Source organism: Monopterus albus, unplaced genomic scaffold (genome assembly GCF_001952655.1).
Source record: "Monopterus albus unplaced genomic scaffold, M_albus_1.0 scaffold253.1, whole genome shotgun sequence".
In the NCBI taxonomy this organism is placed as follows: domain Eukaryota; kingdom Metazoa; phylum Chordata; class Actinopteri; order Synbranchiformes; family Synbranchidae; genus Monopterus; species Monopterus albus.
The window spans coordinates 183036-198125 of NW_018128133.1; the positions used below are offsets into that span (position 1 = coordinate 183036).

General features: G+C 41.6%; 1 protein-coding gene across 1 annotated transcript in view; it reads left to right on the forward strand.

Annotated features, from left to right (window-relative positions):
- ptpn13 (protein tyrosine phosphatase non-receptor type 13) overlaps window positions 1-15090 on the forward strand; it is a 42180-nt gene that overhangs the window by 26472 nt on the left and 618 nt on the right. Inside the window, 33 exon segments of the mRNA XM_020621063.1 lie at window positions 90-272; window positions 400-559; window positions 1388-1811; window positions 2493-2599; window positions 3038-3091; window positions 3444-3533; window positions 3683-3790; window positions 3936-4067; window positions 4254-4714; window positions 5110-5226; window positions 6776-6869; window positions 7008-7093; window positions 7184-7352; window positions 7658-7872; window positions 7989-8087; window positions 8176-8558; window positions 8651-8810; window positions 8933-9088; window positions 9331-9502; window positions 9638-9848; window positions 10023-10108; window positions 10202-10263; window positions 10671-10826; window positions 11079-11244; window positions 11581-11670; window positions 11791-11897; window positions 11992-12047; window positions 12139-12236; window positions 12417-12565; window positions 12654-12744; window positions 12894-13231; window positions 14621-14836; window positions 14947-15009. Of these exon segments, the coding sequence (XP_020476719.1) occupies window positions 90-272; window positions 400-559; window positions 1388-1811; window positions 2493-2599; window positions 3038-3091; window positions 3444-3533; window positions 3683-3790; window positions 3936-4067; window positions 4254-4714; window positions 5110-5226; window positions 6776-6869; window positions 7008-7093; window positions 7184-7352; window positions 7658-7872; window positions 7989-8087; window positions 8176-8558; window positions 8651-8810; window positions 8933-9088; window positions 9331-9502; window positions 9638-9848; window positions 10023-10108; window positions 10202-10263; window positions 10671-10826; window positions 11079-11244; window positions 11581-11670; window positions 11791-11897; window positions 11992-12047; window positions 12139-12236; window positions 12417-12565; window positions 12654-12744; window positions 12894-13231; window positions 14621-14836; window positions 14947-15009 (5259 nt within the window).

The following is a 15090-nucleotide window of genomic DNA, read 5'->3' on the forward strand; positions in this document are numbered from 1 at the left end:
TGTCTCGGTAGACATTCATATCTCTACCCTCCATCTCAGTATTGTGGTATTTTGTGAGTTTAAGACTCCCTGTCTTGTTTGTCCTCAAGGTGAGCCAGAGGCTGACAGAGTATGGAGTCCATTTCCATCGAGTGCTTCCTGAGAAGAGGTCCCAGACGGGCATCTTGCTTGGTGTTTGCTCCAAAGGGGTGCTGATCTTTGAGGTCCTTAATGGAATTCGAACCGCGGTGCTAAGGTTCCCTTGGAGGGAGACAAAGAAGATTTCCTTTACAGTATGTAGTTGACTCTTTATTATCTGAAATAGATTTCAACCGCTCTACAGTAAATGAAGTCTGTTCGTTGTAAATTAGCTTAGGTGGTCTTCACTTTCATTGAAATGTTTAACTTGTCATCCTAAAGAAAAAGAAGATTTGCCTTCAGAACACATCAGATGGGATTAAGCATCAGTTTCAGGCAGACAGCAAGACGTGTCAGTATCTGCTCCAGCTGTGCTCCGATCAGCACAAGTTCCACTTGCAGACGAAGGCCCGACAGAACAGCCAGGAGCTGCAGGACCTAGGTAGGAGAGCAGCCACCGTGGCTGTGCGGGTGGACCTGACAAAATATGACCTCAGACAAGATATGAATATCTGGTCAGCGAAATGTTTGCATTTACAGTTGCTAAGAGAAATGTTAAAATGTAGTAGACCTAAACACAGTAGACCTAAACTTGACACATCAGTGTCCAACAAACTTGATGTCGACACTAATCGCGCTGTTTTTAGCAACAGCTGCATGTCATCCCACACAGTCTCCCAGTGAAAACCATTGTCCACCCCTTTCCTTCTCTAAGAATTTATTTTTCACTTACAAAAATAACTTTTTGATAATGTACTATATGTAAAATTTGGAAACCTTAAAGGCTTTCAGATTTTTCAGTGTTTTGTTTTTGATTCTGCACATCTATTCTTTTTGTACTGTGCCAAAGAAACATGAGTGATATTTAACTGTTGGTTCATTTTTTTTGTGGTGTATTGCTCTGTTTGATTTGTTTTACTTGGCTGAACAGCAGATCTGCTTGGTCTAGATCGTGGCTCGAAGTCCCACCAGATCGCTGACATAAAGTCAAAGCTTGGTTATTAAGTTGATGAGTGCCAAAAAGACTGGCCAGGCCATTATGTTGACTCCAGAAAGTAAAGATGTACTTACCAGTGGACAGGACCAATTTTTCCATAGAGACAGTAATTACTTCAAACTGCTGATTGTTACTGACAACAGCTCTCTGGAATTTTCCTGCTTCATTTTTTAAAACGTTTTCTCGTTCATTCACCATATTAACAAACAAAAATGCCATATTTGTTATTACTAACAATTTCGTTGTTTTATTTTCCATGTTCTTTCTGATCAGAGAACTCCCCCTTGAGCAATTTGCAGTATTCTCTTGACCCTCGGAGTGTGGACTCCATGGGGAGGCCAGGTAGCCTGGCCAGTTTATCAACACGCTCTAACCCAGAACACCTGAAGAGGATCTCCTACTCAGAGGCAGCGCTCAGCAAGGCACCATCTGGCCCAATATTAGTCCAAGATGACCTTCACTTTCCAGGTTTCAATCCAGTGGCCTCCACGGTCCTTTCCAATCCACGGATAATGAGCCGCTCCCATCAAAACCTTGAACAGATGCCAGAGTCTCCAGAGTACCGAATGGCAAAGCCATATCATGGCCAGTTGCACAGCAGACTGGGTCAGCCACAGCCCAATCAAGGGGCTTCCCACTTCCAGCAGCACCAGCGAGCCAGCTCGGACACAGACTCCCTGGCACGCCAACAGGACAGGTGAGTTGAGAAAAGTGAAATGTTCAATGCAAACAGATTTTCTTGTATGTGTGACAGTAGCAGGTATTATTTCTTTACTTTGCCGTCCACCAAACTGTGGACACTACAATACATGCATGCATTTTTACTCCATTAATCAGTTGTTTAAAATCTTTTTCCAGCTTGGCAGGGGCATTGGGGTCTTGCACTTATGTCCCTCTTAAGTTCTCCAGCGTTAGTCTCCGTGCTCACCGCAGGACAGGCTGAGGTTACTAAGTGAGGACTTGTTACTCGGAGTATAGCTCTGCCTAACACTACAGAGACAATACACAGAGAGTTCTACCTCCAGCCTCTAATTAACTCTCTGGAGGTCTGTGCGTGAGGGTGCACATGCCCCCGAGTGTCTGTGTTTGTGTTTCTACACTAGTGCCACATCAGTGTAGTTATTAGTAATGAACATGTTTTTGTGTCAGTTGCTCCCTCTTGTGTCAGCTTTACAAAATACATGATTTTAAGTTGCATAGGGCTCTACATGTAAAAACCTAAGCCTGAACATTTTTAAGAATCAGAATGAAAGAGCTTTTGTTGCAGAACATACTGTACCTTTTTTGCATTTGATCTGCTTTTAGTTACCCTGCCCCCATCACTGAGGAAGGTTTCCTCCCTAGCTAAAGTCTTCCTCACTTATTTTCTTCCTCTCAGGTCACTGGGTACAATGTCCCACAGCAGCACATCCTGGAGCATTAGCCAGTCCAAAAAGGAATCAGACTCTTCCTCCATAGAGGATACTGACCACGCATATGTAGTAGGTAAGGATGCTGACCTGTGTAGGATGCTGCTGTTCACTTGCAGAGCGTCACAGTAGTGGTGCAGAGTTGCAAACAAAAGCAGAGCGAGTATGATGCTAAGGTATAGTCAAATGTGGTAAGTTTGGAAGGTGAGCAGAAAGATACCATTACTTTTGCCACCATCACCTTGTATGTTTAATGGGTGTGTTCAATAAGGACAGGAAAGATCATCACTGTTTGTGTTTTGTCAGCTTAGAAATATTGTCTCTGTTTTATTTGTGACTTCAGTGAAGATCAGATCACATTTCATGACCAATTTATGCAGAAAACCAGGAAATTGCAAACAATGGCATTACTTTTTCTTGCCTGCAAATTGACAGCCGTACAGTTGTCATTGGTTCTGCACGGTGCACAATTCTTAAAGCCGAGCCGTTCTGATCTCTTGTGGATTTGTTGCAGGAGTCAGTATGCACAGCTCCTCTGGCCCGCCTTCATCCCCAACCTCTATTAATGGTAGGTGTCAAAAGGTGCTGCCAGCCTGTAGAACCTAATGTTGGCCCTGGTCCCAGTGTTTAATAGCTTCTTACTTGACACTGAACTCATGATCTTTCCTTTCATTCTGGCCCAGCCCATCTTTTCAGACCCATTAGTCAATAGTAAGTAAGGGGCCTGCCAGCCACACTGTATCCCTGCTGGGGCTGATTAATAGTTGCAGTGTAGATATAGTGATGATGCTTATCACCTTTCAAATTAATTTGCCAAAATTACACTATGATATATATGCACCTGTCAGAAATGAAAGTGATAATGTGGCGAACTTTCAGTATTGCTCATTAAAAATCTGAAATGTCTTTGTGCTGCACAGATTCGTTCAAGAAAAAGCTCAATGCCTTACTGTCTCCGGAGAGAGAAATCACAACTGTAAACCTGAAGAAAGATGTGAAATATGGCCTGGGTAAGAGCAGTTTCCTAAAATAAGAGCTGAATTTCAACTTCTGCCACATCTCAGCTGCCAGAGTTGACAGATATTATAAACTGGGTCTAAGCCACTTGTGTTCCCCAGACGTTTTGGGTTTGAATTATGTGTTTACATGTGTTCTCTAGGGTTCCAGGTTGTAGGAGGGGAGAACTCTGGCCGTATGGATCTTGGTACCATCATTAGCTCCATCACTCCCGGAGGTCCTGCTGATGTCAACGGCTGTCTCAAACCTGGTAGGCCCCTATTTTGTGCCACCCTGTTCCTCTTAAATGGGTAGCTTATGGTGTATTTTGTTTGCTTTGATAATGGTTGTGCTGAACTCCATTTCAGTTTTCTGTCATGGCAACACCCAGTTGTCTGTCTGTGGTATTGATGCAGGTGACCGGCTTATCTCAGTGAATGATGTAAACCTGGAAGGGCTCCCTCATGCCGCCACTGTTGATATCCTTCAGAATACTCCTGATGATGTGACTCTGGTGGTGTCGCAGCCCAAAGAGAGGCTTCACAAAGGTAAAAGCAGAGATATGAATGTTATTTGTTAATGCTTTGTGTGAAATTCATGTTATTTGTTTTTGTTCCTTATCATACTTATTCCTCTGCATCATATATAGAGTTTATTATTAGTGTTTCCTCCTACTTCTACACTTGTTGACTAATATGAGTGTTCTTATTCCTTGTTTTGACATTGGTCTTCAGGCTATATTCCCTACCCAGCAAAGTCGCTTAACTCAGCCCAGAGACGTGAACTAGAATTGGATACCTCATCAGAGGAGCATGCAGGAACAGGAAGCACCAGCCCTCCTCTCCACAGTGCTAGCCCATCATCCTCCACCTCTTCCCCAGTCCACCAGCACACCAGCCTCAGCCCTCAGGGCTCTAGGAGTACCAACATTGCCAAAATCAGCCAACCCCCTGCTAATGGAGTTCATCAGTGCCTTGAAAGAGCTACGGCTGTTGCCTCTGCAGCTTCCATTGTCCCGCGTCAGAGAACAGAACCTAACACGGGTTTGGATCCTACACCACCAGCTCTACCGCCCAAAACTAGAAGAGTTAAATTGTCAGAAGCTCCCAAAGTTTCTGAGCATTTAGACCGGTTGGATTCAGACATGGATGTGGAGACATATTCCAGTAGTCAAGAGAAACTCAAAGTCAAAAAGGTGTGGCCTTTTCGTTTATGAATTCATTGGCGTAAGTTCATTCATTGCTTCCATGCATCGTCCAACATAGTCTTTGTCTACTCAGGAAATCAATACATCAAAAATTCTGGAGCAAATATAACTTCTCTTAATGGCACATGACGTAAATGTTTCTTCCACAGACAAGCATGACATATGACATGTCAGATGCTTGGCACAACTAATTGCCTGTTGTATTTAATTTATGTTGTCATTGCATTTACATTGTCAATGCAAGGCAGTTTATTACTTGTATGCTGCATGTTCTTTGAATCTGTTATCTGCCAGTTTCTACCTCACTCTTCCTTGATCCCTTTTTCTTTCTGCATGTTCCAGCTTCTGATAATTCAACTTAATACCCTGTTCTCTGTTTGCAGGAATACAACATGGAAAATTTAAATGGTAATGCCCCAGGGGTCAATAGTCTCCGTCCAGGAGAACTATTTGACATTGAGCTGTCCAAAAAAGACAGCGGCCTGGGCATAAGTGTCACGGTACTGTTCGGCAAGGTTTCCATCCTCTTTGATTTGCCCCCTTTTCCCCTTGTCTGTGTGTGTTTCTAGGGTGCTTGGTTTGGTTTGCTTTCGTAATGCTCTGCATTGTCACAGCTGGAAGTCCTAGTGGATATATTGTCCACTTAACTGTTTTTGCATGCTATCTTTTTTGTTTTTAATCATTAAGTATAAAAAAAATAGTCGCACTGTATTTTTACAGTATTCACAGTTAAGCCAAACCTTTTAAGCAGGGCTGCAGTGAGCTTTCTTATGGCTACCTACAGTGCCTTGCGAAAGTATTCGGCCCCCTTGAACTTTGCGACCTTTTGCCACATTTCAGGCTTCAAACATAAAGATATAAAACTGTAATTTTTTGTGAAGAATCAACAACAAGTGGGACACAATCATGAAGTGGAACGAAATTTATTGGATATTTCAAACGTTTTTAACAAATAAAAAACTGAAAAACTGGGCGTGCAAAATTATTCAGCCCCCTTAAGTTAATACTTTGTAGCGGCCAACACAAACTAGACTTTTTCAGTAATTTGTTGCTTTGCTTTCCTTCATCAAAAGGACCTAAACAATTGTTAACCTCAGCTCGAAAATGATTTTCAGAACTCAAAGATCTCCGGTACAGCCTAACACTAAACAATTCCTCATGATCTGCCTCTGCAGGGGTACTAATGCCATCGGAGCCACACTGTATAAAACAAATACATGAAACGATCGATTTAATTCATGTAGACTGATGAATGCACTTTTGACTGTTTTGGCATTTTGTGATGTGACTTTGTGGTGTTGGGTGCCTTTAATCCTTGTGTATTTCATCTCACTCCAACAGTGTGTGAATACATTTTATATACTTCTGTTTGCAGGAGTGTGTGTGTGTGACAGACAAATAACATATGTACAATAGGTCACTCCTGACACTAATTTGATTTCTCTTTAAGGGATTTTCACCACTTTATTGATTAATATTGGTTCATTTCAGTAACAATTTACTTGGCTATGTGTCTTCAGAATAGGTTTGCTGTCAGTTTTGTGTTCAGCTGATTGAGTTGTGTGTTTCATTAGTAATACAAACACAGAAATAACCTTGAAATTCACCTTAGCACTAAACCCATTGTCAAGGCTATCATGACTAATGGTCACCGAGTAGAAATGTATGACCATTGAGATTTAACCCCCTCACTAATGTCATCAATAACGTTACAGTGGAGGATTTTTTTGTTTGTTTGTTACTAAATTAAATTTATTTAACTAAATTACAACTGTGAAATGATAAATGTTTTGTTTAAATGTTACATTTAGCAGAATTTAATTATTTCAACCAAAGCACTATTTAAATATGAAAGCTCTGATGGGGACACAACAAGACAATAAAGAATTAACTTCAGTTAAAGATGTCAAAGATTTCAAATACTTCTCTTGTGAAGTTTGTTTGATAAAGTCAAAGCATTTATCATATTGCAAATGGGAAAAACTTTCCAAACCTCTTATCAACTCCCAAACAAAATACATGACAAACGGTTTTATGTTGATTCCTTAGGGGGGAGTCAACACGACTGTCAAACATGGAGGCATCTATGTCAAAACCATCATACCAGGAGGAGCAGCGGAGCTCGATGGAAGGATACAGAAAGGTAAAATTCTTAACACTGCTCTTTCAAACGATGTAATACACAAAGGCAAAGTTATACACTGAAATTAGAATGAGGTATAGCTTTTGTCTGTTTAGACTCTGTGTGTCTTAACCCTAACTGTGTCTGTCCTGAGCACAGGTGATCGTGTGGTTGCTGTCAATGGAAGAAGTCTGGAGGGAGCCACTCATGAGCAAGCGGTAGAGGCTCTCAGAGACACTGGGCAGGTGAGGGATGGCATTTACTCTGAGCTCCCTGCTGATAAGCCGTTCAGCTGGCCACCTAACACTAATTAAGTCATTCCCTTTGCGCCTCAGACAGTGCACTTGTTGCTGGAGAAGGGTCAGCTGCCTTTAGACAGCGTGCATGCTCCGGTAACACCTCAGATCACTCCACCATCTGCTGGCAGCAACCGAGACCAGACCAAGAACAAAGAACAAGCACATGAGGCCAAAGAAAAGCCAGAGTACAGCTTTGTCACACAAGGTGAGGCAGGAGCACGGTACACAGTTAAGGAATCCTCACCAGTACTTATGTTTCTGAGTTAGTAAATTTGCACAATCATGAGATTTTAATTATTGGTAGAAACCAGACTGACTAAATATCTGACATCAGCTCAAACTTGTTCTGATCAGCCCCTGTACAGGATTAAAAGGGGCTTGTGTCTATCCCAGCACTTACTGGGCAAGAGGCAGAGTACACCCTAGATAGGATGCCAGGTTGGCTAACACATTAACACTTCACACTTAACTGGCTGTTGAACTTGCTGATGTATGTCTCTATCTTCACAGATAACGTGTTTGACGTGTGTCTGCTGAAGAACACATCAGGGCTGGGTTTCAGCTTTAGTCGAGAGGAGAACATTCCTGACGAACCCTCTGGCTCCAGCATGGTGCGGGTTAAAAAGCTGTTCCCCGGCCAACCAGCTGCAGAGAGCGGTCGCATCAACGTAGGTGATGTTATCCTGCGAGTCAATCAAACTCCCCTCAAAGGACTCTCGCAACATGTACGTAAGATGTTTCTCCGTGCGCTGTCATGGCTTGATAGCAGTGGAAATCATGTTGTTTGGTACATTAATTTAATTTGAATTGTATCCGCATCTCCTACCTCACTTACACATAGGAGGTGATATCAGCCTTGCGAGGAACAGGACAGGAGGTGACTTTGCTCCTCTGTAGACCTGAACCCGGTGTTCTCCCTGAGATGGACACTTCAGCTATAGTGAGGCAGTAAAAGAATGTTTTTTTTTTTTTTTGGCCTTCACTACTGTACTAGTAGTTGTTGAAAACACAGTAATTCTTTTTCCCAGACACCCAAGCCATTACCCAGAAAGGGGCCAGTGACCCAGACAGAACCCAGCCTGAACATAGGCACGACAACTTCATCTCCAGATACAAAAGGCAAAAAGAGTCAGGGCGTCGTGGAAGAGGCCCTGGGGAGGCTGCTGAGCAAAACCCCTGGTCGACGCAACAGCTACAGTGACAGTACTGATGGCGATGAAGAGGTGGAAGAAGCCTTCAGCCCGAGCTCTCTGGAGCACAGCAGGCAATCATGGGAGAGGAGTGTCTACCAGACCCCCAGTAGTAACCTGGGACTGGGACGCTATAACAGCACTGATCAACTGAACAGCAGCATCCACTCCGCCTTCTATTCCCCAGACCTGTCAATGACTAGGTCAGACATCAGTAAGGGGTACTTGATTTGATTTTACAATCATGATCTTGTCATCAGTGTTAATATTTTTTGATCCCTCATATAATCTCGCCTTTTGGTTGTTCTGACAGACATTCTTTGTCCCCGGTGACAACGGATCTGGGTTCATCCCCCCAGCTTTCACTGTCTTCTCCTTCTGCACCAAGTCCAGATCCACTGCCCCCTCCACTGCCTCTGCCCTTAAACCTCACCATGTCCAGCAATGGACAGGGCATGGAAGACTTTGTCCCGGTAAGGAGTGAGGAAGGGAAGCTTCTCGGTTTAGAAAGTTAGATAAATGTTCCACTAAAACGTGAACTGTAAATTTTATATATTTATTCATACCTCTAATTGAGATTCTTCTTTGTTGTTAGGAAGTAGTGTTGCACGTCTCCTTGATGAAGTCAGAAAAAGGCAGCCTGGGCTTTACCCTCACCAAAGGTAATGATCAAGGTTGTTACATCCATGACATCGTCCAGGATCCAGCCAAAGGGGATGGAAGACTCAGGTCCGGGGACAGAATGATTATGGTACGAGTTCATTCATCCCTTATTCCTTATTTTAGCCTCAGCTGAGATGCTTTTGATTTATTCCTTCTACACAAAGACTTCAAAACACAATATAATAATTAGTAAAAAGGTAGCAGTTGTCCAGCTAGGCTAAGCTAATTGCTAGCTCTGTATTTAGTGTACAAGAATAAAGCATGTTTCCCAGATTGTTTTAACTATTCCTTTGTCTGTAATAATTTGAATCCTTTATTTTCTATCCACAGGTGAATAACACAGATGTGAGCAATATGGGCCACACTGAGGTGGTCACTCTTGTGCGTGCTGCCCCTCGGATGGTTGACTTAGTGGTAGGGAGGGTCTTGGAGGCTCCCAAGCCCCCCATTGACGCTTACTTGCTGCCTGACATTTGTTTCAAGGACAACCAAGAGCCACTGGGTAAGAAACAACCCTCATCACATGATAAAACCACACAGTGTCCATTGTTGGTCCTGTAAATCTTCCAAGATGGTGCATTAGAATCTGGTGCTTTAAGTCAGAGGGAAATCATTATACTTATCCTTCAATCCCCAGGTTTGGTACTGGACGGTGGTAGCGACAGTGTGTATGGGGTTTTGTATGTGAGAGACATCCTGCCAGGCTCACTGGCCTTTAAGGAGGGCAGCTTGAGACCACTTGATCTAATCCACTACATCAATGGCGCTCCAACCCAGGACCTGACTCTTAATGAGAACATGAGACTGCTGGAGCTCTCCCTGGCCGACCTCGCGCTCAAGGCCACGAGGTAGTCTGCACTATCAAAGAATGACATGTAGCCTAGATGGATTTTTTTTCATACTGACTCTGTGTTATTTTACATCTCAGTTGCGTGACAAGGGGTTATTTTTAGCTCTAGACACTTATGTGGCAAAATTTCAATAATCTTTTTCTCTTTTTCTTCTTCTTTTCATGCGGAAAGGGATGGAATGCCTGTTTTTCCAGCGCATCAAAATGTCTCTTTTCTCAGTAACAACTTTAGCCCCAAGGTTTCATCCAGCACAAATGGTACAGTATGCTTACAATCATAAAGGTCCCACAAGTGACATTCTGATTGTCTTCTGTTTTGCATACAACTGCAACTTTGTTTTCTGTCTTAAGGGTTTCTTCAAGGAGAAGATTCACAAGATACAGATTCTCTCGCAGGATTTTGTCCTTTAGAGGTAATACATTTATATAATCATGCTGTAGATCCTGTTGATTGTTTTTTAATTCATACTTGTTATTCTGAGAGAGAGATCATTGATATTATATCCAAAATGTGTAACTCGCCAGCAGGTTATGGTCAGGTTGAGCTTACATTGGTTACCAAAATAATCTTTTGTTGTTTTTGCATATAACGCCAAGCAAATTTCTAGAAAAGCTGGTGTGTCTGTGCCAAAGGATTACGGCAATTAGCAGCTGTGTTGTTAATGGGAAAGAGGAATACATGTACGGTAGATCAAGACATACATCACTAGGCAAATATTCTTGTTGTATTAATAGTGTAATAAAGCTCGTTGCTGCTAAGATATATTGCTTAGCTTTGAATCATGAATTAAAAATTATTGCACATTTGTTGGAAATGCAGGAGGAGATAATAAAACTGGATCTGGAGAAGCCGCCATCTGGAGGTCTGGGTTTCTCTGTGATTGGAGGGGAAAGGGGGATCTTTGTCAAGTCCATCACACCAGGAGGGGTAGCAGAGTCGTCAGGCAGGCTGCAAGTTGGAGACAGGCTGCTGAAAGTGAGTGCTGTTTGACAGTCTGAGGTCAAATGTGCTTTACTAAATGCTCATTTACTGTTAACCCTTTCTATGCTTTTCACGCCTATTTCACATTTATTAGTAGCAATATTGCAAAATGTTGAATCTGCTAACCTGTTTCTTTTAACATTATATGTGTATGCTTTGTTTGTTATGAATTTGTATTAAGTTCAGTTTCTCCAGATGTTCCAAGGCACTTTCTCTTAAAGGTTTTTTTGACTCTTTTTCTTGTAGGTGAATGAAGAAACAATGACAGGTGTGTCCCACACCAAAGCTGTCACCACCATCCGCAAAACTAGAGGTCTGGTGCATCTTATGGTCTCCAGACCGCCAGACCAGACCCCCAGTACATACCTGAGCTATCTGCCCATCAACTCTGACAAGTGCAATGGAAATACAGGTATCATAATTAAAACCACACAAAGTAATTAACCGGCTCTTTAAAAAAAAAACATTTTTTTTCTTTTAGTTATTGTTTTATTTCCATTTCTCTTTTTTCCTGAGATTTCCTTTAAGACTGGTTGGTTTGGGTTTTCCAATTTCACCAGCACAATCCCATTTTTATTTCTGTATTATGTGTAATGCTTTTTTTTTTTAATTACTTACACCAGTAAATAAACTAAACTATAAAATCACTTATTTTAACATGACCCTGTGACTCGTGTTTGCATTAAATTGATGATAGTTTCGCCATCTCTCTCTGAGCACCACCCAATCTGCTCCATGTTGCTTTCAGATCTGAGTGAGGACAGTGGAGTAAAATCTAAGCTGCGTACGCCACTCAATGAGCTGAAATCTGGGGGCCCCCCTTTCATACCACCAATAGGTAGAATACACAGTACATGCTAGAAAATCTCTGTAGAACAATTTTTATTGTTGCGTCATTTTGAATCAAACAATTCAGTCGTAAACTTGACAAGCTAGACTGAATTGCCATGTATCACAGACTATGGCGATGGTCCACTGGAGCAGAGAAGGGATACGGAGCACAGCGACGAATTTTCTGAGGACACGGACTGTGATGGCTCTTCTTTACCTGATGACTCCCCTGAGGTATAAATCAAACCCACCAGACATTATGAAACTATATGCTGGCTAAATCTGATTCTTTTTTGTTTTGTTTTGCTTATGATTTTTACATAATTAGAGTTCCCGGAAAGCGGAATGGCTAGAGGAAAGTGTTGACAATCACAGGAATGAAGGGTAGGCTTTTGCTTTTTGAATATATACCGATCACATTTAGGATTATGAATATATTCACACCTCTTCACTGTTTCCGTTTTCAAATCAGCAGCTATCTGCAAATGACTGCTGGACAGCCAGAGGAAGATGAAATCACATGGGGAAGTGATGAGCTACCTATTGAAAACATGAACTCCAAATCAAGCCATGGTAAAACTGCCTCTCTGAACTTCAGATTTGACATTTGAATCCAAAAATCTAGATTTCAGTTAGCAGACCAGTTTGTGTTTTTTTTTTTTGTTTGTTTTTTTTTTCCCTCTTGATAGACAAAAGTTTTGTTTACTTTTATGTTTTGAATATGGTTGTAATATTGCTCCTGTGTTCCCCCAGACAGGCCACTCATCACAGAGGATGAGCTGACCTCCTTGCCCCTCGTCAAGGTGGTCCCTGATGGTCAGTACACGGGAGCAAAGCTCAACACTGTGGTCCAGATGATGAGGGGGCTTCTGGAGCAGAAAGTCCCGCTGCAGGAGTTTGACGTGCGAATCTACTTTGAAGTTTTTGTACTTCATGAATTAATTGTGATTCATTTGATTTTTAATGAGCATCTGTTTTCTTCCTTGACAGAATCTTCAGAATCTGCAGCCACTGGACGACTGTTTAATAGGTCAGACGCAGGAGAACAAGAGGAAGAATCGCTACAGGAATATTGTTCCCTGTAAGAAACATAACGAATGTGTTGGTCCACATTTGTATCACAGGAAACTTGAAGGGTTTTCAGTTAATTTCACTAAATTCAGAGTTGGATACATAATTTGAAATCTAATAATAAAAAAAAACATTTTATAATGTACATACCTTTTCTAGTCGACACAACTCGAGTTGTACTGGGCAAAGATGGGGGTTACATCAACGCCAACTTCATCAAGATGCCAGTGAAGGATGAGTACTTCATGTACATCGCCTGTCAAGGACCTTTACCGACCACACTGGGTGACTTTTGGCAAATGGTCTGGGAGCAGAAGTCCAATGTGATCGCCATGATGACCCAGGAAGTCGAGGGGGGTAAAGTGAAATGTCAGCGATACTGGCCGGACACGCCAAGGACAGCAGAGATGGTGGACGACAGGTTACAGATCATGCTGATCAAAGACCAGTGTCTGGACCACTTTGTCATCCGACTCATTGAGGTCAAAGATGTGCAGGTAAACTTGCACACAGAGTTCTCATTTTCTCTCAGATATTTTAAACTTTGGCCATTACCGACCTGATGGAGGACATTACAAGTGCTATGGATGAGAAGAAATACACGATAGGAATATTTATTGACCTAAAAAAGGCATTTGACACAATCAATCATGAATTATTAATGGACAAGTTAGAAAAATATGGGCTCAGAGGAATGGTTCTGAAATGGATTAGAAGTTATTTGACTTACCATCATCAGAGGCGTCAATTTGTGAAGTTGGGTGAATATCATTTGAGTGATCTGGATATTGTATGTGGAGTGCCTCAAGGTTCAGTCTTGGGACCTAAATTATTCTATATTACATTAACGATATATGCAAGGTTTCATTCAGGAAAACAAAAGGTTAGCTTCTGAGAGAGTTCAGAATAAATGTAATGTCATGCTTCTCTGAGTCAGAAGGAAAGCAAAGATTAGGCCTGGGTAGGTAGCCTCAGCCTGCAGCCCAAGCCTAATCTTTGACTCAGAGAAGCACGACAAACCATTTGACTGACATTACATTTATTCTGAACTCTTTCAGAGGCTAAACCCTTGCCCCGGTAACAACTTCTTGTTCCCTGAATGTGTACCACAGAGAAGGTGATACGGGAAATGCAGATTAAAATAAAGTGAGCTTATCCTTGAAGTGGTCTGAAGCACAGTCAAGTGAACTGGTAGACTGAAGTGGAGTAGACAGAGTAGAACAGTTGAGTCCAGTAGAGTGGACTTTTTTGATTTAGTGGGATATAAGACTGCAGTGTTTATGTATAAAGCCAGGAGCAATTTATTACCTGGTGGAATTCAAAAACTATTTAATGAAAGGGAAGGGGGATACAATTTAAGGGGTCAGTTAAATTTAAAAATTCATGCTATACGTACAACCAAAAAAAGATTTTGTATTTCCATAAGTGGGGTAAAACTATGGAATAATTTAAGTGTGGACATAAAAAATAGCAATAGAATTGATGAGTTTAAACATAAATATAAAGGTATGTGTCAATCAAGATATGGGCAAGAACAGGCTTAATGATTAATCAGGTGTAATATTGTGGGTGTGGTGTAAGAATGTTAACGGTCTGTAATATTTTTTAGTATATCACTAGCGTGGTGTAGAACAAAATTATCTATGTAGAGATACTGCTTGCAAACCAATGATGGTAAGATGATGTCAGGGGGTAGGACTGGATAAGTCTGACTTCTTCCTACTCCGTTCAAGCATGTACTAGGTATAAGCAAATTGATAATGCATTTGTGGATATGTGTGAAATTGTGTGTTGACATATTGACTGTCGTTACATGTTTGAAAGAATAAATCAAATACAAAATACAAATACAAAACCTTTGATGCCTGCCTGCCTTCTCTCCTCAGACTAATGAGGTACAGCTTGTAACTCATCTCAACTACACGGGGTGGCCCGACCATGGAACACCCTCCCAACCTGAGCAGCTGCTCACTTTCATTTCCTATATGAGGCACGTTCACCAATCAGGGCCTATAATCACACACTGCAGTGCAGGCATTGGTCGATCGGGAACCCTCATCTGTATAGATGTGGTTCTGGGTCTCATCAGTAAAGATGCTGATGTAAGTATCACAGTCTTAATCGTGCTTATCTTGTATATTTTTAATAAGGAATTTTCTGTTCTTACTCTTTTTGTTTGGGATGATTACAATATAATTAACTTTTTTTGTAGTTTGATATTTCAGATGTTGTTAGAAACATGAGGCTTCAGAGACATGGAATGGTTCAGACAGAGGTGATTTGTTTTTTTTATAGTTTACCTGTTAACTGTTTTGACTCTACATCACTGGCTCACATGGTTTTTTCACCCTTTTCC